At 40.4% G+C, this 25,917-nt stretch overlaps 2 protein-coding genes across 17 annotated transcripts in view; both read left to right on the forward strand.

The window, feature by feature from the left end:
* Positions 1-13,567, forward strand: part of grk4 (G protein-coupled receptor kinase 4) — a 67,317-nt gene extending 53,750 nt beyond the window's left edge. For 2 of the 3 annotated variants that reach the window (XM_061679714.1, XM_061679716.1), the window contains 7 exons: positions 61-98; positions 458-547; positions 655-863; positions 2,563-2,700; positions 5,323-5,460; positions 8,224-8,355; positions 8,656-13,567. In XM_061679714.1, coding sequence (XP_061535698.1) covers positions 61-98; positions 458-547; positions 655-863; positions 2,563-2,700; positions 5,323-5,460; positions 8,224-8,355; positions 8,656-8,712 — 802 coding nt within the window. In that variant the 3' untranslated portion in view covers positions 8,713-13,567. Of the gene's footprint in view, positions 1-60; positions 99-457; positions 548-654; positions 864-2,562; positions 2,701-5,322; positions 5,461-8,223; positions 8,402-8,655 lie in introns of all 3 variants that reach the window. The other variant, XM_061679715.1, reaches the window with a different exon arrangement.
* Positions 13,568-16,576: 3,009 nt separating this feature from the next.
* Positions 16,577-25,917, forward strand: part of htt (huntingtin) — a 64,941-nt gene continuing 55,600 nt past the window's right edge. For 13 of the 14 annotated variants that reach the window (XM_061678398.1, XM_061678403.1, XM_061678408.1 and 10 more), the window contains exons 1-8: positions 16,577-16,933; positions 20,838-20,921; positions 22,454-22,574; positions 24,520-24,579; positions 24,727-24,806; positions 24,932-25,070; positions 25,257-25,398; positions 25,515-25,693. In XM_061678398.1, coding sequence (XP_061534382.1) covers positions 16,833-16,933; positions 20,838-20,921; positions 22,454-22,574; positions 24,520-24,579; positions 24,727-24,806; positions 24,932-25,070; positions 25,257-25,398; positions 25,515-25,693 — 906 coding nt within the window. In that variant the 5' untranslated portion in view covers positions 16,577-16,832. Of the gene's footprint in view, positions 16,934-20,837; positions 20,922-22,453; positions 22,575-24,479; positions 24,580-24,726; positions 24,807-24,931; positions 25,071-25,256; positions 25,399-25,514; positions 25,694-25,917 lie in introns of those variants that run through there. The other variant, XM_061678411.1, reaches the window with a different exon arrangement.

Consider the following 25,917-nt stretch of genomic DNA (forward strand, 5'->3'; position numbering starts at 1 on the left):
ATTATAGTTTTTGCAACTAAATGAGTTATGGAACAATTTTTTATTCTTGTCTTTTACTAGGGATTTGAAACCTGAAAACATCCTTTTGGATGATCGTGGTATGTCAATGCTTCTTCTTTCACATCAGATCTGTTTATTGGAATGCATCTTGGCAAGAGAGAGACATTTGCGTGCTATTGTTGTCTAGAATGAGCCAATAAGAAGGACTGAATAAATCAAAAGTCGCTGAGTTCAATGTATTTTGTGCAAACACCGCAGCATAGAGTATAGAGTAACCAGTCTTTCACAGGTTTAAGAAGGCAACTCTTGATTGTTAGCTCTCTCTTTGCTGTGTACTATCTCAGTGCTGCCCTTGTGAAATCTGTGTTCAACCATCAAGATTACAATGTATAGACCTATTGTCATGTTTCTTTGAAAGCCTAAACTGTTGTTAAATAACTGTATACACATTCTATAGGTCACATCCGCATTTCAGACTTGGGTCTTGCTGTGCAAATTCCCGAAGGAGAGACGATACGAGGGAGAGTAGGCACTGTTGGATACATGGGTATGTAGTGGACTTTTTGTCGAACACATTTGTGCTCCATCAATAGGCATGACTCCTACCCCTGTCAAAATATTATTTGCAACTTTTCTTCATCTGTCCTTCCTCAGCTCCTGAGGTAATCCAGAATGAGAGTTACACCTTCAGTCCAGACTGGTGGGGTCTGGGCTGTCTTATCTTTGAGATGATCCAAGGCCAGTCACCCTTTCGCAAGCGCAAAGAACGTGTCAAGCGGGAGGAGGTGGACAGACGAGTGCGTGAGGATCAGGAGGAGTACTCTGATAAGTTCTCTGAAGAAGCAAAAGATATCTGCCGACAGGTGAGGCTGAATGGATAGATGTTAGTTGTATGTCGCTTGGTTAAAAACTGAAGGAATCCTCATCTTGGGGTTAGTGACTTAAGTTCAGTATACTGGATAAGTGGTATGATACCTGGTATTTCCTTTGTCATCAATAAATATGACTATTGTGTTAGCTCAGCCTTTACCTTATTTGTGGCATATATTCAAGGTCCTGGCAACACTGCTTTTTATGACATTAAATAAAAATAATTGGGGGTTGCGGCCATTCATTATTCGTGAGTATTCCTATTATATCAATATATATTATAAATATATATAGTACATTCAGACCAGTATGGTACACTCACTGCTTGGCACCCATTCATCATTCTTATGCTATGTATAGTAGGCTACTTACTTAAAGAGGAGCAACACACATTGCAGTAGTTTAATTTGGTCAACAGATAATTAAATGCACAATACGGTGAAATGGATAGACTAAATGTAATGCAAACAAAGCTCATGTTCTTTTAATAAACACCCTCACACAAAAAAACTGAAGACAAGCAGCCAGATAGCCTTCATTGTTGCCCTTTGTCTACGATGCTGAATTCAGTCCACCTGACCCTTTCATGATATCACACTGCCACCCACCCCCACACGTCACGTGGTGCAAACACATTTTACATTAGTTTATTGTTGGAAACCAAACTGTGACAAGCTTGACTGAATTGCAATTGCTTGTGTGAAATTGTGGTTTTATAGCCGTTCAATTTATTATAACTAGGAAACAATATTTTTTTAATGCAAACCCGCTCATCTGTGCACCAAGAGGGAGCTACTGAGCTTATCTGTTTTGGAACCAGAGCGGATGAGACGTTTATTTGTGTCCTGCTGTGGAACATTCTGACCTGAGGTTCAACAGATTAGAAGACTCCCCAGAGGGAGGATGAGTGGGGAGAGCAAGAAGAAGAGAGTTTTTTTCTACAAGAAAAGTGGAGTAGAAAGCTGGGGGATGGGGAATGAGTCATGGAGCTTTTTCAAATAAGTATGATTATGATTTTTTGTTTTTTTTGTTTTTGGTTTTAATATGGTTGTTTTCAAATGTTGTCAGAGGCGAAGAGATAAATTCATTTGCATCTTATTTCATTTACATGTTTGAAATAAATACTAAAATTATAAAATAAAATGATAAAATAAGACCATGACCATGACTATGACCACAGCCTAAAATAGTCGTGATGTGAATTTTAAGAGCCAAAAGTGACAGGGAAATTGGCAGAGAGTGGTGCACTGACAACTGAAAAAAGGTGAACAGGAGAGGTGTGGTGAAAAAGTGAGCACACCACTAAACAGCACTCATCCACTTCACAAAGCCTTTGCTGTAGGTGGTGTGGCGGGAATATTATCCACAAGCTCTCAAAGCAACAGCAGCAGTGTGTTCTAATTCTAGCCATGATTGTTGTTGCATTAACTCCTAACTACGTGAATTACTATACATTACTGGTGGTCTTTGTTTAATTGCTTACAGTCAGATAATGAAGTCAAGAGGGTTACGTGCTAGCCATTTACTATGCATGTATGTGTTTTAGAATAAAACATAACTTTGGCACACCTCCCCTTCCTTGTACTTTTTACATTTTTGGATCAGCCTTAATTCACAGTAATTTATTTGATATTTTAAGTGTTACAGAAAATGAATGGATTTTAAGTTTTTGTTTTCTCGCCATCCTGCTAGCTGCTGGCTAAAGATCCCAAGACTCGTCTTGGTTGTGAGGGTCGCGGTGCCATAGAGGTCAAGCAGCACTCCATCTTCAGGAACATCAACTTCAAACGATTGGAAGCAAACATGCTAGAACCTCCTTTCAGCCCTGATGTAAGAACATCACACAAACCCAAGAAAGTATAAAGACCCACACAAAGCCACAGGTCAACATTCACTGTACTTCATTCGCAAGCTATTTAGAATATCTTTCTGGGTGGTGAAAAACAGGCCTTGGATGTGTTATTGTTTTAAATCCAAATTTGAAACTCACTTACATAAAATAAAGATGACCCCCTCATAGAAATGAAATCAGAGCCCCCTGTTTACAAATAATCTCTGCAAGTAGAACTACTCAGTGGTGAGCAGTTGAATGCTCTGTTCCCCGAGAGAATAGTTTCCTTTTAAGTGTCATAATTAGACTGACAGCGAGAGTGTAACGTAATTTTCCGTGTATAATGTGCACCCATGTATAATACGAACCCCCAAAGTTGACCTCAAAATTCTGGAAAACCCTTCTACCCATGTATAATGCATTTTTAAAATGCATGATTTTGCTTCTACCCATACGATCAAAACATGAAGTATTATCTGTATTTTGTTAGTTTTTTTTCAAAGAATTATTCTGAAGTTAAGCACTTTATTTGAACACATAATACTTTTTTTATTTACTTGCTCTTATTTTGAAATTCACAGCCCTACTTTTATTTCTTAAATGAGAAAACACACAATTGTGCTCATATGTTTGATTACCCAGGCAGAATTTGTAAGATGGATACAATTCTTTAAAGAAAACATGAAGGGCCAGGGGAAGCACATTTAATTTTATTTGAATGGGATTCAAATTAAACGGTCAAGAATTTCAGAAAAGCATTATCATTAAACAAAACATAACCATGAAGAAATTAATGATGGTTGTTGTTCAGTCATCAGTCATAAATAAAATAAATAAATATATAAATATTTCACAAATTCTGCCAGTGTATGTAAACTTATGAGCACAACTGTACATATATGCAGTCATATGTACCCCTGTCATATTGGAATAAAAGTGTACAGCTTTTTCATAACCACTAGATGGAGGCATACATTTATTTATTTTTTGCTCCTATACCTTTGTATAATGCACACTATTGACTTTTGACAATTTTGTGGGGGAAACAATGCGCATTATACACAATGCACACTATTGACTTTTGACAATTTTTGGGGGGAAACAATGCGCATTATACACGAGACATTATGGTAACTGTCCTGAGACTTGCCCGAGACCAGAACTCACCAAGACTTTTGGGGGTCGAGATCGAGACAAGACCAAGACTGAAACCATAAAATCATAAAAATAAAAATCCATTTTAATTTTATTGGCAGGTGTTACATACAGTTAGCTTACCTGTGTTTGTTTTCTTCCGAGATGCCCCCTAAAGCTCGACTTTGTTTACGCCATTTCAGTGAGTTGAACACTGCAAAATTTGCACTGTAGATTGTTTTCTTTTGAATGTTGTTTTAGAAGTCTTTGTGGTTGAGGAAGCCAAATGTAATTACCGTTGAGTTAGTGGACATATGGGCTGTCGCACCGCAGGTACCTTTGCAGGAACTATCCTAGCTAGCCTGGTGGCTTGAATTCCCCGTGTCCCCTATGAAAAAAAACTACCAGGGTATGGAAGGTTTCCCCTGGATTATTGCGTTCCTCCTGGAGCTACCAGGAACTCTTTGAGGGGATGGGCTGTGCTGACGAACGCTGATAGGTTGACAGACCTCTGTAGGCGTTTACTTTTACCTTCAAAGAGCCGCCATTATGCAGCATTACGCAAGGCTAGAAATAAGAGGATTAAAATACATTGAAAAGCAAAACTTTCAAACACCCGATCTTTACGTTTTCCTGTTGAACTGCACTTGGTGGGCAGCTGGGCTCGGCGGCGCCACGGCGGCAAGGTCCGCCGCTGGCCGACTCAGTCCCACTAAGGAGTGGAGGTCCGAGCCCAAGCGGGCGTGTGCGTCTTCCTTGGCCGGGCCAGAGGAGACGAACACTGCGTGAGGCTGGCGGGCGGGGACGCTCTGATCCTCCAATCCATTCAGTCGCCTTCCCAGGCAGGAGCTCCTCTAGCCTGCCGAAAAATGCCACGTTTGCCATAGTGCAAGAAAAGGAAATGGCTTTTTGTCTGTACGTTCACATAAATATTTACAATGTACACTTTTTTTTGTTTTGTTATGCATTTACTGATACCAAATACTTCACACTGCTATATTTAAAAACTGACTAAGAGCTGTCCATGTATTTTTTTATTTTTTTTTATTGAACCTTATCCAGAAGCTATTTGAATGCCAACCTGGCTGCAGACAGCAGAGTAAAACAAAGGAAGACAGGAGCAAATAGACATACAAACTGTACAATATGATATAGTAACAAGTTAAAGTCAGTCCGAGAGACAAAACCAAGACTTTTGGGATTCGAGTCCGAGAAAAGACCAAGACCTTCATAATTTTGGTTTCAAGTGTGACAACACTAGCAAAATCAATATTTGCCAGTACAGACTGGTTATCTGTTGATTTGTATTGTTATACTGGTTAGTAGTCGAGGCCGCATTGAGAAAAGAATGAGATTCCTCATTGATGGTTTTGGGCTTATCAACATTATTATTTGTCACTTTCATTCAGAATTTCCATGGGGGATTTAACGTCCACAGCTTTTTATTTCACTTTATGTTCCCGGTCTTCCCTGTATTTTTCTGTTAGCCTCGGGCTGTGTACTGCAAAGACGTCCTCGACATCGAGCAGTTCTCCACTGTCAAAGGTGTGAACCTTGACCCCACCGATGACGACTTCTACCACAAGTTTGTCACAGGGAGTGTCTCCATCCCGTGGCAAAATGAGGTAACTGCAGGATCTCGAAACTGGGATGATGTCATTGTTCCGTAGTGCAGTACATACAGAACGCGACTATCCTTGCGTCTTTGAAGGGTAGAATGTTTGATGGACCCCGACCAGCCATGTTATTATGACCACTTGAACAGTACAGTATAAGGATAGGCAATATAAGTGCTCTATGAAATATTGTGCCTTTAAACGTTAATGTTCTGTTTTGTTTGACCCTGTCAGGGAGGTTTTATTGAATAATAGGTTAATTGTTGTTGTAGTTTGCGGTGGTGTCGAACTGTGTTGCATTATACTGAGAGCTTTTCCTAATAATTTGAGCTCCTCTCCGAATCAATTGAGATAACCAGACTACTGGACACAGCCCTCATTATGATGCAGTGCAGTTCTACACCACTGCAAACTACAACCACAATAATAAATATATTGTTAGATGAAGACATCTCTAATGGCACCTCTTCCTTTAAAATGTGCATTTTCTTTTCAGGCTAATTATTGTTTTTGTTTCTCATTTGTTGCACTAGTACTATTCTTTTTTTGATTAAGATGTGTTTTTATGGCACATTGAAATAAAGAAACTCAACTCATGGTGTCAATCAAAAGTGACCATTATTACCTTTGTAAAGCAGAACATTTGATACAGCTCTTGTATTGGTTGTCATTATTCAGTGAACCCCGGGCGATAATTGCGGGCGATAGGGACCGAGCCCTGCTGTAAATAGCAAAGAAATCGGAATTACCCCTTCCAAAATGTTTTGAATTTCCGGTATTAATAGTTTTAACTGTAAATATACCACCAAGTATGATCACAAAACAGTTTATCATTACAAAATCATTTTACCTAACACTTAAAAATAAATTGCTTACAGATTTGATGCGAAAAAATGCATCAGGAGTGCATGTGTACATGTGCATGCGGCGTAAACTCTTCATAACTTCTAACTACCTACGCTAAACTTAGCTGCTCTCTGACATACAAAGCTTGTCTCTTATGCCTAGATCAGACTACAGGATTTTATCCCTGATATTGGCCCGATTATCTATCGCAACCAATTTCCAAGATCGGCCCTGGCATAGTTTGTCGGGAACAACAAAACTTTTTGTAGTGTGACATATTCCACAACCAACGATTTGGCCCAACAATAGCCCCACGATGCCACAATGAAAGGTCTAACATGTTTTATTTTTTTGTATCTTCCGTGTGGTGTGACATAACAACGACAAGTCTCCGACAGCACACCTCGACGTCAACCAATAGGATTGCGTATTGCGACCGGCGCTTCGCCTCCCGTGCTTGCCGTGGTCAACATACTTGGTCGCTGTTGTCAAGATTTATTCACACGCACAAACCAATGTTTACCGAGGCTTTAGAGCATTTTGACAGAACGCTGGCTTGTTTACATACAACCGTTAGTGCTAGCACTAGCTTGCTAGGCTACATAACATTAATGTTGCCTCCTTGTGAGCCTCTTTGTATTAAAAGTACGTGAACATACCTCAAGCTCTTCTTGAATGGACAGCCCACTCCCAAGCACCGGTAACGACACCACACTTTCTCTTTTTGTTCTTTTTTTTCTTCAACACAGAAGATTGTAAAAGACAGGATACGCTGCTGCTATCGGAATACATGTAGTGTTGCCACAGATTTTATGGCAGTCTGACATAGTGCAATCGGGAAATACCACATTTGTCTTGTAGTCTGATCCAGGTATGAGTTGAGATAATCACTTCAACATACTTTCTTGACACCAATTTCTATTTAGACAGGGCTTTGGTGTGATTTGTGGCATCTTAGGGTATTTCAGAAAGAGTACAAAAAACATGAATAGGTGCGTTTTTCAGGAAATAGCTGAAGATAGATTCCACAGAAGATATAACAGCTCCAGTCTTGCTGTGTGAACTTTGCATGTGTAAATAGGTGTGAATAGTTGTTTATCTATATATGTGCCCTGCGATTGGCTGGCAGGTGTACGCCGCCTCACACCCAAGTCAGCTAGGCTAGGTTCTAGGTCCCGTGCGACCTTATTGAGGACAAGCGGTGTTGAAAATGGATGGATGCATGTGGTCATAATATTGTGGCTGGTCAGTGTATATCAATTTCCATCAATGTGATGATCCAGTTAGCATTAAACATGCCTAATTTACGCAATGTCAATTAGTCTTCCTAGATAGAGCTTCCTCTGCTGATCTGTGCACAACCTCGTTTTTGGTCTCGCAACAAAACCCACTTTTCAACCAAGCAGTCTTGTTCATTTCTGCTTTCAATGCAGTTTGGATGGTAAACATGATTTCACTTTTATTGACGTGATGTTGATAGCATTAGCTATTTAAATAATTTCACACTATGCCTGTGCAATGTAATGTAAACTATCTTTGAGCTGAATTAATAGAAATTAAGATGAGGACCATAACAACGAATAACAAGCATTGTGTGGTCTTCTTGACATGTGGCCATTTATTACAAAATGAAGACAAGCATTGTTAGAGAAATGGCAGATTTTTCTTCTTCTTATTCCACGGATGAATAAATAGTTTATTTTTGAACATGTTAGAAAAAGAGTACAAAACTAATTTTAATAGGCAAAACAATTGTAAACAATAGGTTAAAAGAAGCAAAATTCAAAACCCTGTCATGTAGTCAGCAGACCCCTTCCACTGCTGTTGGCACTTAAAAAAGTATACAGAACTGAATCATATTTCTTGGTGAAAACTGTGCTTATTTGTGCTTCATTCAAAAAACGTCCTCTCTCCTTACTTACATAGATGATTGAAATGGAGTGTTTCAAAGAAATCAATGTCTATGAGACTGATGGGACATTGTGTCCAGACCTGGACATGAACCGGCCTAACCCTCCACCAAAGAGAGGCTTCTTCTACCGCCTGTTTAGAAGAGAGGCAAGTGCTAATGCTCCGGCAACTCTCCGAGGGGGTGGGGGCTAAGGTACTTCCTTTCTTCCTGCTTTCCCTTCTTAGCCCTATCAAAAATCAATTAAATGACTCCTGTCTCATGTAATCTCAGCATTTTTAGGTTTCATTTTGCAGTTTGATTATTTCCAGGCTTCTATTTTCCTTTTTTCCCTGCTTTTCATTTCAGATATCTTCTGACTGTATTTGTGATTGCTTGCTTTTTTTCACTACAGGTAGGTTAAACCTGTTTGTTTGTGATAAATCACATCACATATGCCTCTTCCCCAGGTCTGTTTTAAGAGCGGTTACAGTGACGACGAGTTTGAGGAGCCCTCGCGACTTTAAACCACTCCCTTCACTCGCCAAAACATCCCCAACTCCCTTACCCCCTCACCCTTTGCCGCTGATCTTCATAAACTCCAGCCGAGTGCAAATCTTAGGAACTCAGTGAATGTTGACCTGTATTTATGAGCTGTATTAAAAGTGTATTATAATTAAAGAAAAAAAGTATGAGTTTAAAGATTTTGTACCTTTGTACTTGAATTTATGTCTAGATGTATATTTTCACTAAAGGTTGTATTGTACAAAAGCCATAAAAGTACCACTTGAATGCATACATTACATTTTATTGTCTTTGGAAATGAGTACGGATAATCTTTCTTTGGGCAGTTTTTTTTTTATTTTTATTTTTTTTAATTTTTTTTACGAAGCACAGTACAATTTATCTTTACTTTTCTCAATGTAGCATAAGGCATTTTTTATTTTTACGTGTGCTGTATGTTTCAAATTGATTTGGCCAATGACATGTTTTTAGCACATCAGATATACTCTATCCCAAAATTAACCCTTGTTGCCTCCTTAACCCTCATGGCCCAGGTATATCTGAATGAATTCTATCAATAATGCAGAATAAATCTGTTAATAACTGCTGTTGTTTCCCAGAAATTTTATAGTACATTACCCAAGTCCCTCCCGCCCCATCCTCTTGATTGAAGGTTAAGTATGGAACATGTACAGTATACCTCTTCCCAAGTTGTGCAGGTCTAGACGGCATGTTTGGCGTTTTGCTAGTATGTGTTCCGTGTGCCGGTGCCAACTTCTCAAGCACAGGTGACAGTGATTTTTTTTATTATAATTTTTTTTTCCTGACAGCTTTTGGTCAGAGTGTCCAACAAAAGCCCCTCAACAGTCCAAAGCCTGTGAATTCAAAGGCCCACAATAGTAATATCAGATGTCAGACCTTGTTTCCCCTCTGGAGCACAACTCTTAAGTAAATGTCTGTTATTAATCCTGCAAGCAGAGCAATGTGGGATTTCATTATTCCTGGCCCCTTTTTATGCTTTACTCCTATCCTTCTCCTGATGTGTCTAACCTTTGTTATTGTTATAACCTTTCTCTCGAAACTCTTCTTCTCAATGTTTTGCTGCCCAAGTCATTGAATTTTAGATACCTAAATTGATGCCGTAATATGAAAAATCTGATATGCAGCTGACGAGTGCGACATCTTAGTAAAACACCTCTGTTGAATAAAATGAACCACCATCACTTCTGTCAGTAACTGTTAGCATCTGCACTCAGTCGAGAATAGAGCTTCTGTACAGTAGATCATAAATAGCTTGCCAGATAGCCTACTAGCAGAGGATATGCAGCTACAGTGGGTATGGAAAGTATTCAGACCCCCTTAAATGTTTCACTCTTTGTTATATTGCAACCATTTGCTAAAATCATTGGGTTTTTTTCCCCTCAATGTACACACAGCACATATTGACAGAAAAAAAAAAAAAAAAAAACTGAATTGTTGAAATTTTTGCAGATTAAAAAAGGAAAACTGAAATATCACACAGCCGTAAGTATTCAGACCCTTTGTTCAGTATTTAGTAGAAGCAGCCTTTTGAGCTAATACAGTCATGAGTCTTTTTGGGAATGATGCAACAAGTTTTTCACACCTGGATTTGGGGATCCTCTGCTATTCCTCCTTGCAGATCAGTCAGGTTGGATGGTGAAAGTTGGTGGGCAGCCATTTTCAGGTCTTTCCAGAGATGCTCAATTGGGTTTAAGTCAGGGCTCTGGCTGGGCCATTCAACAACAGTCACGGAGTTGTTCTGAAGCCGCTCCTTCGTTATTTTAGCTTTGTGCTTAGGGTCATTGTCTTGTTGGAAGGTGAGCATTTGGCCCAGTCTGAGGTCCTGAGCACTGGAATGAGTGTGTTTTCGTCCAGCATATCCCTGTACTTGGCCGCATTCATCTTTCCTTCGATGGCAACCAGTTGTCCTGTCCTTGCAGCTGAAAAACACACCCACAGCATGACGCTGCCACCACCATGCTTCACTGTTGGGACTGTATTGGACAGGTGATGAGCAGTGCCTGGTTTTCTCCACACATACTGCTTAGAATTAAGGCCAAAAAATTCTATCTTGGTCTCATCAGACCAGAGAATCTTATTTCTCACCTTCTTGGAGTCCTTCAGGTGTTTTTGAGCAAACTCCATGCGGGCTTTCATGTGTCTTGTACTGCGAAGAGGCTTCCGTCGGGCCACTCTGCCATAAAGCCCCGACTGCAGTGATGGTTGACTTTCTAGAACTTTCTCCCATCTCCCAACTGCATCTCAGGAGCTCAGCCACAGAGATCTTTGGGTTCTCCTTTACCTCTCTCACCAAGGCTCTTCTTCCCCAATTGCTCAGTTTATTCGGACGGCCAGCTCTACGAAGGTTTCTGGTCGTCCCAAACCTCTTCCATTTAAGGATTATGGAGGCCACTGTGCTCTTAGGAACCTTGAGTGCAGCAGAAATCTTTTTGTAACCTTGGCCACAATTCTGACTCACATTCACACCTCCGGGCAATTTAGAGTCTCCAATTCATGCATGTTTTTGGGATGTGGGAGGAAACCGGAGAAAACCCACGCAGGGACGGGGAGAACATGCAAACTCCACACAGGCGGGGCCGGGGATTGAACTGTGAGGCAGACGCTCTAACCAGTCGTCCACTGTTCCCCCTGTGATATTTCAGTTTTTCTTTTTTTAATAAATCCGCATACGTTTTTACAATTTCATTTTTTTTTCGGTCAATATAGAGTGCTGTGTGTACATTGAGGGGGAAAAATAGCTTAAATTATTTTAGCAAATGGCTCCAATATAACAAAGAGTGAAAAATTTAAGGGGGTCTGAATACTTTGCATACCCACTGTATATTCAGTGACTTAAGCTGTTTATGCTAGATCAGGAGAGCTCTGTTTGTTGTAATAGCGCACAACATTTACTCTTCCATTAAAGACAGAGTAGTATGTTCTCTCTTGGAAATGACTAGTTTGAGGTGCTTTTTATGTGTGGAAAAAGGCAAAAATATAGGATTTGAACCCCTTCCAGTTCCAACAAAACTGAATATAGGGGTTAGCTGATCTTGTTCTCTTTGGGACTTGATTTTGGTGTATACGGTTGCTCTCAGAAGCTTTTGAAGTTTAGAGTTGTCCTTTCAGTGTAACTTCCGACCATCCGTTTTTAATGCTGTGAATACTCAGTTTATAATCATTAGCTTACTGTGTACATTAAATTGTATAAAAATGAAACTTTTGTTCAGTTCAGTGCATTAAATCAAGTTTGATCTGACCTAATGACGAACTTCAGTCAGTTTAAGTTCATTTAGTTTCTACAGTAATCAATTCTCATTAGTTTCATTAAAATAAAATAAATAAATAAAGCAAATTGTCTGCATTTCTTTCCAAATTCATAGTTTGTAATCATGGAGGGACTTTATGTGCACAGAATTTCTGTATTTGCATATATGTGACTGTGTGTATATATATTACTCCTCCTAGTTTGGTTTTCTCTTGTTCTAAAAAATGTCTGCCATTGCACATTCCATTATGATGATTCAAATGTGCCATGTACCTGCTGCTGGCTTGAGTCATTTTGTTTCTATTTGTTGCTCTCGGGCATGCTCTGATGCTGACTCTCTTGCCTTTGTAGATTTGATCCTTTTTAGTACTTCTAGCCTCAAAAACTTTGTACATTAAAAACTAAGCTGTAAAACCCATTTGCTCTAATAGAGAAACTAATGGCTGCACCTACATAATTCATCTGCAATGGTCAGTACTAATTACTCCACCTAACATTCATTGCACTCGGATGTTTTTTGCCAGTGATACCAAAAAAGAAAATTTCATCAAATGAAATGTGTATTATCTGAAAATATAAGTGAGGACAGACTGTCTTCATAGTATGTGCCAATTGCAAGAAGTAAATTTGTGACATTATACCTTTTTCACATTTCATGTGTCCTTCTGTCCATTCAGAGAGAATTTCGTTCACATAAACTTTAAACTGCTCAAAGGTTTTGAATGTTCGCACTAAGTGCATTGTAATTCCTGTTTTAGAGAAATATGTTTTATTACGCAAGCATGTATTGGTTTGTCATACATCAGGTTCCTTGTATATGTAAATGATGACTTTTTAGTGCCAAGATATCTTTGGTATATGAGGACAGTTTAAAATGACAAGGTGACCCGCACACATGGCCTTGTTTGAATACATTGAATTCATTCCTTCTTTGATAGGGATTTAGCCCTTCAAAACTGGGATTACCTGCAACAGAAACATTTGAGGTAGAGATCCTCAATTCCTTGATGTCTGGGGTCGAGTCAATATAAGCCTGGAGAACCACTTGGGGTTTCTCATACTGTCTAGACATGTTAGCATAAAGAAATTTCAAGGAACGCTTGTATTCCAACAGGGCCTGGGACTTTTTTTTTGTTTGTTTTTTTCTTTTTCCCCTTTTGTACCTGTACAGTCATGTTGTTCAACCACTGCAGTCATTGTTAATTCTTGTACAAGTTGTATCACTGGTTGTTGTACCATATCTTACATTTGTAATTATGAAACAATACACTGCCGTTTGTATAGAATTTACCTGTGTCCTGACTGATTAGTGTGTTATTTTCTATTAGTGAAAAGGGGCAGACATGATATAGTCATTGTTTGGCTTGAACTATTTTAAAATTAGGCGAAGCAGAAGCATGCGATGTCACAGATACTGTATTCTCCTATGAAATGTAAGTACCACCTCAAAAAATACTTGCCTCTCTGAGTACTACCATAGTGATCAACATTGGAATACAACGGCGTAGTAGGCCCAAGTGTGCATAAACAACGAGGCGGGTTTTATTCCTAAAAGACATGTTTAATAATGTTGTAATGCCCAGATCAGACTACAAAATTTTAGCCCTCATATTGGTCCGATTAGCTATCGCGGCCCGACATATTTTGTCGGCAACGACAAAACTTCTTGTAGTGTGATATAATCCACAACCAACGATTTGGCCCTGCGACGCCAAAATGAAAAGTCTGTTTGATTTTGATTTTGATTTTTTATATATCTTCAGTGTACTGTGACGTAACGACAACTCTCTGACAGCGCACCTTGACGTCGACCAATAGGATAGCAATTGCTCTTCGCCTCCCTTGCTCGCCGTTGTCAACAATTATTCCCGCACAAGAACCAATGTTGACTGAAGCGTTAGAGCATGATTGGACAGAACGCCGACATGTTTATGTTCAAACGCTTGCTAGGCTACATAAGCTTTTGTTGCCCATTTGTAAGCCGTGCCATATTAAAAGTATGTGAACATACCTCAAGCTCTTCTTGAATGGACAGCCCACTCACGAGCACCGGTGACGACACCGTGTTTTTCATCTTTTTGTTCTTTTTTCCAACACACGATAATACATTGGCGCGATCCATTGTTGTTTCGGCGCCATGGTAAAGTGTGTATCTGGTCGCGTTGACACGTTTTCTGGTCCCCCTTCCGCGCCGTGTTTGATTTGACAAGCTAAAGCCCAGTAATCGTAAGAGACATGATACAGTGGTATCGTAATACAACCCCAATTCCAATGAAGTTGGGACGTTGTGTTAAACATAAATAAAAACAGAATACAATGATTTGCAAATCATGTTTGACCTATATTTAATTGAATACACTACAAAGACGAGACATTTAATACTCAAACTGATAAACTTTGTTTTTAGCAAATAATCATTAACTTAGAATTTTATGGCTGCAACACATTCCAAAAAAGCTGGGACTGGGTCATGTTTACCACTGTGTTACATCACCTTTTAACAACATTCAATACATGTTTGGGAACCGAGGACACTAATTGTTGAAGCTTTGTAGGTGAAATTCTTTCCCATTCTTGCTTGATGTACAGCTTCAGCTGTTCAACAGTCTGGGGTCTCTTTGGTTGTGAATGACTGAGCAATTCAGGGAAGCTCTTTTTCTACCCAATCATGGCACCCACCTGTTCCCAATTAGCCTGTTCACCTGTGGGATGTTGCAAACAGGTGTTTGATGAGCATTCCTCAATGTTCTCAGTCTTTTTTGCCACCTGTCCCAGCTTTTTTGGAACGTGTTGCACCCATAAAATTACAAGTTAATGATTTTTGCTAAAAACAATCAATTTTATCAGTTTGAACATTAAATAGCTTGTCTTTGTAGTGTATTCAATTAAATATAGGTTTAACATGGTTTGCAAATTGTACTCTGTTTTTATTTATGTTTAACACAACGTCCCAACTTAATTGGAATTGGGGTTGTAAATGTCGTGTAGTGTGGCTAGTGGCTTACCGAGATACCAAGATGATGGCAGGAGGCTAACGTAGTACCATCATGAAAGACCACATTTGTCTTGTAGTCAGATCCGGGCATAAGCCATTGTAACATTATGTGCAGTTCATTTTGAATACTACGCTTAAATATGGGAAAATAAAACCATACCTCTAAAAGATTCAATGCAAATGTATCATACTTAAAGGTTAAATACAAATGAGCTGTAGTTAACAAATGTGCTGTGCTGGATTAAAACTAGATTAAGCCAGTGTAACATTATGCACAGTTTCAACTTTTATTTCAGTGATTCTTTTGCATCCCACTAGTAGTACTCGTTCCACAATTTGAGAATCAGTGCTCTAGTCTGTATAGGAGTGTTTGCCGAAGAGGAGTGTGACGTAATCGTGCGCATGAAATAGATTGGCAGAAACACCGAACGCTTCCTAATAGCTGCTGAGAAAAGCGCATCATCACCTAGTTTTCATGACCTTTTATATCAAGTTTGTGCCAGCTGATGCCAAGCAAAGAAATGCAGCAAAACTGTACAACAGTGGCATCCAGGTTTAGCATTAAATATGCAGTTACGGTCAAATAGGTCCCAAATCGTTGTATTGGATCAACAACCTTCAATATAGGCCTACTCAAAAGATTGAACGAAAGCCCACTAGTCTCTTCACGCATACAATTGTATATCATTCAGTTGTTGAGTGGAAAATGTTCAGACAGTGAAGTGTCTCGATACGTAAATGTACATTTGCATATTCGGTCAAAGCCTTGGGTCCATATCCCATTTGTAATTTGTATATGATCGTAGGCCTACTATAAAAGGTAAAATGATCACCAAAAGTAACGCAGGCCTCAAGTAGCTATTTTAAGAGTTAGATACAAGTTATTAGCTAATGTGAGAATCTTTCATCATTGCTTTTATGCCTTATAGGAAAAATATAGATTAAATAGGAACAACACATCTAATATTAATATTACATTGTGTCATATTCACTAAAGTGCCGAAAGCAAACACGGTCATTATCAGTAGGTTCTACTTGCTGCACCGAAGCTTTTGTTGAGTTTCAGGTTACTTATGTATGCATTAAAAGCTCTCATGATCATTTTTATCTAATCTGTCTACACAGCTGATAATGCAACACAACACAGTAATAAATTAAAGAAAATAAGTGTGAATAATCTGTTGACTGATGTTTGGCCATTAATTGAAGTCTTTTTGCCAAACAACACACCACGTGACCATTTGGTGATGACACGGTGAATACTAACGTACAGTGCTGTCAATGAGAAGAATTGGTTTATAATTCAAATAAATCTTTGTGGGGAAACAGGGCCAAATCCATTGTAGTTTATTGCTTTTTGGATCCAACACTGAGGGAATGAAAAGGTGTAAACATATGACATTTATGGATGTGAAACTAATACAGCACTACTGTACTAGTGCTCACCAATTCAGAATGACTGAGTTCCTGTGACTGCAGGATAACGACTAAATTTTAAAAAATGCTATTTATGATTGGTTCAAGGCCACACAACCGCAATCTGATTGGCCGTTGTGTCTACTTTCATCCTATTGCTAACAAGCTGTCATATTTGCCACTTCCTGGTCTGAGTGCTCCTGGTACGCATAGCTGCATCAAATATGGCCCTTCAACGAACATTTTCGTTAGTAACCTACATTATTGGGATGAGGTAATAGACATCTTGGACTAGAGCGTTGAGAGCAGGGGGTACTGCGGTAGTTGTAGCACGGTGCTGTACTACGCTCCGCTTGCTCTCCGAGTGCTAACTTGATAGCTAGTTAGCTGACAATTGTAAATATTAGCAAGCCAGGCCAGATTTCTTCCCGTGTATTAGAAAAATGGCCACCATGGAGAAACTAATGAAGGCCTTTGAGTCGCTTAAGTCATTCCAGCAGCAGCAGCAGGGACCACCGACCGCCGAGGAGATTGTTCAGAGACAGTAAGTGATATTAAAAAAAATATATACATATATATATATATATAGCCAACCTTGATGGCTAAGCAAGCTAACAACCAAGCTAGACAAGTAGCTTAGCTCATGCGCGAGCTATGGACATGGAAATTGCAGTCGCTCTAATTTACCGGTACACAATTCTGTTATGTTGCGTTTGTTGACAGATCTTACCCTGCTATGCACCCATGCAGTTGTGGAATTAATCTAATTTATTACACCTATTTTAGAGACGAGTAGAAATTTTGCTGTTACATTTGCTGCACACCATAAATTAAGTTTTTTTTTTTTAAATCTTAGTAGCAACTATCCCATTTGTTTGTTTGGGTAAGGAGTTGACTGAATGTGCTCACTATGGAGTTATTGGCTGTACAGTACCTTGCAAAAAGTATGTATACTCCTTGAACTTTTCCTAATTTTTGTCACGTTAAAACCAGGGATTTAAATCTATTTTATTGGGATTTCATGTGATAGACCAACACAGAATAACCTTTAGTCCACCACCAGTAAATAAAATCATGTGCAACCAATTGGCTTCTGGAAAAGTCACCTAAGGAAGCATTGTGTAATACAGTATAATGACTGTATAAATGCAGGTGTTCTGTGAAGACCTCAAATGTTTGTTAGAGAACATATGTGAACAAACCCGAAGCAAAAGGAACTGAAAAAGTTACTGGAGATGTTTAAGGCAAGATTTTGATATAAAACATATCCTAAGCATCATCTGAACGTGGCAAGAGTATTGCATAACTGCAAACCTACCAAGAAATATCTGTCGTCCTAAACTGACAGGCCCAACGAAGAGAGCGTTCGTTGCTCAGAGAAGCATCCGAGAGGCCCATGGTAACTCATTCCACAGTACAACCATTTGTTGTTCCCTCAACAAATTTGACCTTTTATGGAACAGTTGTAAGACATGACAAATTCCTCGTGTGTTTTTTGGACATACTTTGCAAATAAAGATGATTCTGATTCTGAGAAGAACGGTCCTGTTTATAGTTGGTCAAAAGCCATATTGAGGACCGCAAACGTGGTATAACGTATTCTGGACAGATGAGGGCAGAATTAAAGTTTTTGGCCTGCATGCAAGAGGCGATTTGTGGTGGAAAATGACTTGAGTTTTGACTGGGGTGGAGGTTCGCTATCCAGCAGTACAACGACTCGAAACATACAGCAGAGTTACAATGGAATGGTTTGGACGAAAGTATATTAAGAACCGAATAGCCCAGTCAAAGTCCAGACCTAAATCCCATTGAAAATCTGTGGCAGGACTTAAAAATTGATGATCACAGACACTCACCATCAAAAAGGTCTGAACTATTTCGCAAAGAATGGGCAAAAAAGTCTCTCTTGGTATGTTCAAATCTGGTAGAGACATTGCACAAGTTTTCCGGCTGTAGTTACAGTGAAAGGTACTTCTACAAAAGCATTTACTCAGGTGCCGCTTCACACTTTGGCATGGCATGCTTTTCAGAATGTTTTATCTGTTTATTTTTTACCATTGTTTATTTTTGAAAACCTTCCACTTTTTCCTTCCACTACACAATTTTGTGCCACTTTGTGTTTGTCTGTCACATTAAATCCAATTTCTTTAAAGTGTATGTACAGTGGGACAAAAAATGTAGTTGGTCATCCACCAGTTGTGCAAGTTCTCCCACTTAAAAAGATGAGAGATGCCTGTAATTTTCATCATAGGTATACCTCACCTATAAGAGTCTGATTTGTAAAGAATTTATTAGCACATTTTGGTGGAAAATAACGGGCTGTTCAGTCCCTGTACCACCGGAGTCAGAGTTTGGTCTGCATATCCGGCAGTAAGTCAGACTCGTTCCCGGTGAGGGTTGGACTCCGCCAAGGCTGCCCTTTGTCACTGATTCTGTTCATAACTTTTATGGACAGAATTTCAAGGAAATTCAAGGAAAAATAAATGGTAAATGGACTGCCCTTATTTGCTCCCAGTGGGCCTGGCAGTGCCTTGCATGGCAGCAGTTCCCCATTGCTTTATGAATGTGTGTGTAAATGTAAGGCTTTTTAAAGCGCTTTGGACAACTGTGATTGGTGTAGATAAAGCGCTATATAAGTGCAGTCCAGTTACCATTCAGTTACCATTTTGTTTTCATAAGATATCAAATAAACTACCTTTTTTAATCCATCTCAAGATTCAAATTAACCTTGCTGGCGTGCCTGCGTGGGTTTTCTCCGGGCACTCCGGTTTCCTCCCACATCCCAAAAACATGCATTAATTGGAGACTGTAAATTGCCCGTAGGTGTGAATGTGAATGGTTGTTTGTTTGTATGTGCCCTGCGATTGGCTGGCAACCAGTTCAGGGTGTACCCCGCCTCCTGCCCGATGACAGCTGGGATAGGCTCCAGCACGCCCGCGACCCTAGTGAGGAGAAGCGGCTCAGAAAATGGATGGATGGATGGTTGCATTCCTTAACCGAAGAGCATTGACGTCTGTATTCTTGGGAGGCTTTTATTTTGAAGGTGGCTTTCGCCGCGAGTTGGCGACTTATTACCGTAATGCCTAGTATGAACAAAATTAGGGGCGGCTGGCTTGACTGCTACTTTACGATTGGAGGCTGGCTTGACTGCAGTTTGTTTCTGCGGAAACTCAGCTTCGTCTTCTTGACTTGGCGAAGCTCGTTTTCCTGCTTCCTCCACTTGCGAACCATGGATTCGTTGATCTTGAATTCTCTCGCGGCTGCTCGATTCCCATGTTCCTCTGCGTAACTAATAGCTTTACGTGCTTTGTGAGCGCATCTCTTCGTAGGTGCCATTTTCGTTGGTCCTTAGCCAAACCGATGCACATACCGGAACTATATACCTACTGGGGGCATGTCTTTAGCGTCCTCTGTCTTGCGCACCCTTCCCCCTTTACGTCCGCATGCTGTCCTCAGTCACGTCCGCCTTCCTCTATATAAGAAGCGTGTCGCCAGGAAATGCTTCCAGTCAGTCAAGCGGAGCGCTCATTAAAGTCACACAACAACATTTACAGATTTTGGAACTCTGTGCACACACAAGGCGCGCCGCATTATAAAGCGCCCCGTCCATTTTGGAGAACATTTAAGACTTTTTAGTGTGCCTTATGGTCGTGAAAATACAGTATGTACAATTAATTGTTGCAACCTCGTAATCTGAGGCCATGGTCCTCAGTTGGAAATGGGTGGAGTGCCCTCTCTGGCCGGGTCAGGGAGGAGATCCTGACCCAAGTGAATGAGTTCAAGTATTTCGGGGTCTTGTTCACAAATGAGGGACGAGTGGAGTGAGAGATTGGCGCAGAGATGCGGACTCTGAATCAGGTCCGTCGTGGTGAAGAAGGAGCTAAGCCAAAAGGAAAAGCTCTCGATTTACCGGTCTTTCTCGTTCGTACCCTTACCTATGGTCACAAGATCGCGGATACTAGCGGCTGAAATGAGTTTCCTCCGCAGGGTGTCCGGGCTCTCCCTGAGAGAGAGGGTGAGAAGCTCGGTCATCCGGGAGGGGCTCAGAATCGAGTCGCTGCTCCTCTGCATTGAGAGGAGCCAGGTGAGGTGGCACGGGCAATTGGTTAGGATGCCTCCCTGGTGAGGTGTTCTGGGCACGTCCCACTGGTAGGAGGCCCTGGGGACGATCCAGGACACGCTGGAGAGACTACAACTCTCGGCTGGACTGGGAACGCCTCAAGATCCCCCCTGGTAGAGCTGGACGAAGTGGCTGGGGAGTGGGAAGTATGGGCTTCCCTGCTTAAGGTGCTGCCCCTGCGACCTGACCTCAGATAACTAGAGGAAAATGGATGGATGGATAATTGTTGTGATGTAAAATTAGAGATAGCATGACACGTATATGTTTGATGAGTTTACTGTATATTTTTTACCTGATTTTATAACATTCTTCCATTCTCCTGTCACAGGAAAAAGGAGCAGGCTACAACGAAGAAAGACAGAGTTACACACTGCTTAACAATATGTGAAAACATAGTGGCACAGTCTCTCAGGTAGGTCTCGCTATTGACGTGTAAAAAGTAAATAAATTGAATGCAGGGATTTGCAAATCCTTTTTAACCTATATTCAAGCGAATATCAACAAACAAGATAAAGTTCAAACTGATAAACAATTTTGTTGTTGTTTTTTTAGCAAATATTCACTCATTTTGAATTTGATGCCATAGTACAAGACTGTGAGTACTCGACGAGGGGTGGGCATCCTTTTTGGCTTAGGGGGCCACATTGACTTAAAATCTGATGGGTGGGCCAAGCCAGGACCAGATGCTTACATATAAAAAATAAACAAAAGAAACAAAAAAGGCATTGTAGTGTTAATACTTAGATTTACTTTTAATGGGAACAGTGTTGTTTTGTTGATCACCTTTTTTTTCCAGTGGATCTAAGTCTGGTGTCTCGGCATTACAGGACAAGGTCAAATGAATGCAGTCATGATTTTGATATGATCTGGGCAATTCTGTACCAATCTTTGGCTGGCCGGATTGAAATGATCAACCGGCCGGATGTGGCCCACGGGCCGTAGTTTGCCCACCCCTGTACTAGACTGGTCTGCCAGCAGTCCAGATCTGTCTCCTATTGAAAATGTGTGCCACATTTATGAAGTGCAAAATATGAGAACAGAGGTCCCCAACTGTTGAGCAACTGAAGTTGTACATTAAGCAAAAATGTAAAAGAATTGCTCCTACAACGGTCCAACAATTAGTGTTTTCAGTTCCCAAACGCTTATTGAGTATTGTTAAAAAGGAAAGGTGATGATATAAATTATAGTGGGATTAGCGGCTCGTGCATTAATGAAGAAGGCAACTCGCCAGCTGCGAGAACTCATGTGAATTGCAGGACACATTGGCCATCGACACTTCAAACGTACGTCGCTGTAATAAATATGCACGCTTCAGTTTGGAGGCATCGGGTCTTGTCTTCCTCAATGTGCCGCTCCCCGCAGCTGGGAAAACCTGTGAGCATGACGGCTTAGCCAGCAGCAGCTGAACGGTGGATTGAAGCATTTTACGAAGTGGGCTAAATCTAAACCATTAACACTCTTCACAAATCATTCTCACTTTAACTTTTATCCGGAAGGCCTTTAGAGTTTTGACGCAGGCAATTTTGATTCACCAGCATGGTGAACGTGGGCAATATCCACTTCGCTACATCCTGTTTCAATTGGCCATTGGCGAGGTGGCTAACGGGCAGTGTGAATCCTGGCAATGATCAGGTGATGAAACATTTATATGGCTTCACCGTCATAACGGCCCTCTGAGGGAAACGGTACGAACAATGTGGCCCGTGACAAAAATTTGTTTACCTCTGTTGTAGTGTATTCAATTGAATATAGGTGGAAAAGCATTTGCAAATCATTATGTTTTTATTTGCGTTTTAACCAATTCCCTAACTTCATTGGAATTGGGGGAGTGTTTTATGTACAGTAGGTGTGCATACTTGTAGGAGTGATGCCAACTGAAGTGGCGTTGTGTGTTTGCATCTGTGTAAAGTAACATTTTCCTCACTCTTTTTCCGATTGGAGTAGAACTTCTCCAGAGTTCCAGAAATTGCTTGGCATCGCCATGGAAATGTTCCTGCTCTGCAGTGACGATAGTGAATCAGATGTCCGAATGGTAGCCGATGAGTGCCTGAACAAAATAATCAAAGTGAGAGAAAAAACAATTCTTCCCCATCCATACTAAAACACATTAAGTTAGTGGTATCAGTCAATTGTCATTTACATCCAACTACATCAGAAAATAAATATAAAACATGGCTCGAGACTGCAACCAAAATGGTTGCATAAGTGATCCTTTTTTTCGGTGTGCGCAAGTAAAAATGTCATGTGGTTGCACTTTTGCAAGTGCATGTTTTAAAGGGGACATATTTTGCCACACCAACTTTTTCTAGTATTTGGGATGCATTATTGGCTCTATGGTGATCATGTAAAATATGAATTAAAATCGTCCACGCATTCCTGCGTTCCAGACGTATCTTTGGCGAGAGGTCTGAAATAATGTCATTGGAATTTCTCAAACTTACTGACGTCACTAGCCACAACAGGGTAATCCTAATAATACTACTACAGTTATTTAAAAGGTGAATTTCATGTCCAGTTATTTTTTATTTACTTAAATGTGTTGTTGTTTAAACTAGAGTTCATACAGAAATTTTACAATAAAACGTTGCATTTGGCCTGAAGTTTTGGTGGGTGATTAGCATTCCAGTTTCATCATGTAGGACTAGTTTTGATCAGATAGGCATTTTGTTAACAGCTCATTATTGTTTAGCCATGAATTTCAAATACAAATTCTCCAATGTTTCTTGTGATGTTTTTTCTCTCTCTCTCTCTCTCTCTCTCTCTCTCTCTCTCTCTCTCTCTCTCTCTCTCTCTCTCTCTCTCTCTCTCTCTCTCTCTCTCTCTCACTCTCTCTCTCTCTATATATATATACATATATATATATATATATATATATATATATATATATATATATATACATACACACACACAAGGGTACGACCAGATCATGTGCTGTTGTGACCAGCTGAAAAATATCGCTCCATTCTGTGCAGTAATAACAGTACAAGCAATATTAACATGGGCAAAACATGGTACAGGAAGTCCTCGAGTTACGACACACTCGACCTACGACGTTTCGACTTTACGACGCAAGTGCCTCGTCCGCCATTTTGTCCCAGCACCATAGCGTTTCTGCTTAGCAAGTGTATAGTGCTTGTCTGTGTTTGTGCGGCGGGAGTATCTTTTCCTTTTTCGCCCTCCTTTTTTCACACTCTCAGCAGTAATGGTAAGTACAGCATCTTATTATTTTAATGTATTTTAGTTTCTTTATACGAAGTGTTAACCTTTCCTGCTACGGTCACCTGACCGTGGTCAGGAGACGCAGGGCTTAACTCCCTTCTCTCGTTGCACAGCGGAGCTGGGTGGCGGCAACAATAAAGGCACGAAGCACCGATTTGCTGCTTTAATGGCTTTATTAGCTCCTCTGCACGTTCAACGTCAACGGGTCCTCCGCTAATCGCTACTCTTCCCCGGTCGCCGTCGCTACACTTGCTACTGTACACACTCGCACCGGCGCGCACTCCTTCCTCCGTCGCAGTCCCGTCTCACTCACACATCGACGCACACGCCCACACACACTGAGCTTGCTGTCACAATAACGTGGGACAATACCCGTAACAGAAGTATTTCGCCGTAAATTTCGACTTTTAACGGTGAAATCCGACTTATGCGGAAAATCTTGTTACGTCGCCAGCGTAGGAACGGAACTCGTTCGTAAATCGAGGACTTCCTGTATATCGTACTTCAAGTTTTGTGAACGTATTATATTTGTCAAGGGGTTTAAAAAAATTGATGCAATTGTTTTACACATTTCGGAAAGTATAAAAAAATCTAGAATATGTCTGTCGTGATACATGAAATTCTAGTTTGAATTGTTTACCCTTTTGCAAGCTTCAACCTCAATTGCATTTTGTCTTCATGCTACATAATCTTGTGAGGTTTACAGTAGGCCCCTAATGTAACATGTCATTTTACACTGTGATGGATCCAGGAGTTTTGGGGACTGAAAAGAATGTGTTGCACATCCATAGGCACTGATGGACTCTAATCTGCCTCGACTGCAGCTGGAGCTGTATAAGGAAATTAAAAAGGTAATTTTCTTTTTACCATTTTAGCTAATACATTTTATTTGATAGATTTGTTGTCACAAACTTAAAATATTTGTAATGTAAGTTATTTTGTCTGATTGTTGTTGTGGTGGTGGTGATGATGGATGAACATAATGTGTCTTACTGTAGAATGGTGCCTCTCGGAGTTTGAGAGCAGCTTTGTGGAGGTTTGCTGAGCTTGCTCACCTCATAAGGCCTCAGAAATGCAGGTAGACACACTATTACGTAGGACAGTAATTAAAGAATTGACTCATAATAGGAGTTAGCCGTGAATTAGGCTAGAAGAAACGCTAACCTTTTAATGACTTCTAATTCATTTCCTTTTGAAATGCAGACCCTATTTGGTCAACCTTTTGCCGTGCCTCACCAGAATTACGAAGCGGCAGGAGGAGACTGTGCAAGAGACCCTGGCTTCAGCCATGCCTAAGATCATGGCAGCCTTGGGACACTTTGCTAATGATGGTGACATCAAGGTGTCTTCTCATAAGCCTGATGGTTGACTTTTAAGTATTTTTTTCCGTCTTTGGTGTTGTGTGTATTTGTTTGGTGTTCTTTCATTTTTTTTCTATGCTGCAGCTTTTCAAGCATACACAGGACTTTATATCTGATTGAACATAAATGATCATCTTTTCACTCGCAAATAAATGGTGTCATCTCAGGTCCTCTTGAAATCATTTGTTGCCAACCTGAAGTCCAGCTCCCCCACCATCAGACGGACAGCTGCCAGCTCTGCCGTTAGTGTGTGCCAACACTCAAGGCGCACCAGTTACTTTTACACATGGGTTCTTAATGTACTGCTGGGTAGGATGTGCAAGCATATGCTTTTCCTTACATACCTGTACAGTCAACAGTGTCTCTGGGCAAGTTTGAAAGTCCACATGCAATAACTTTGATTACCTACTGTTGGTCACCTTTAGGTTTGGTGGTTCCAGTCGATGAGGAACATCTCAGTCATCTCATCCTGGGGGTGCTTTTAACCCTGCGCTACCTGATGCCTCTACTGCAGCAGCAGGTCAACACCACAAGCCTCAAAGGAAGCTTTGGAGTAATGAAGAAAGAGGCTGATGTGCAGCCAACATCAGAGCAGCTGCTACAGGTAAAAAACAATATTATTATTTTTTTTATTTCTTCATAACTTCCCAAAGTAAGCACTTGTCACTTGCAAGCAGACCTGTCTCGCAAATAGCAACTTTACAAAGACAATAATGCTGTTTTAAATGACTGGCCTAAGACGGTATGAAAGATATTAGAAGTACAATCCATTACTTCCCTCACAGGGTGTACCACTACTGACCCATACAATACTTGAGTCCAATTTGT

The sequence above is a fragment of the Phycodurus eques genome, chromosome 6 (assembly GCF_024500275.1).
Source record: "Phycodurus eques isolate BA_2022a chromosome 6, UOR_Pequ_1.1, whole genome shotgun sequence".
Lineage (NCBI taxonomy): Eukaryota > Metazoa > Chordata > Actinopteri > Syngnathiformes > Syngnathidae > Phycodurus > Phycodurus eques.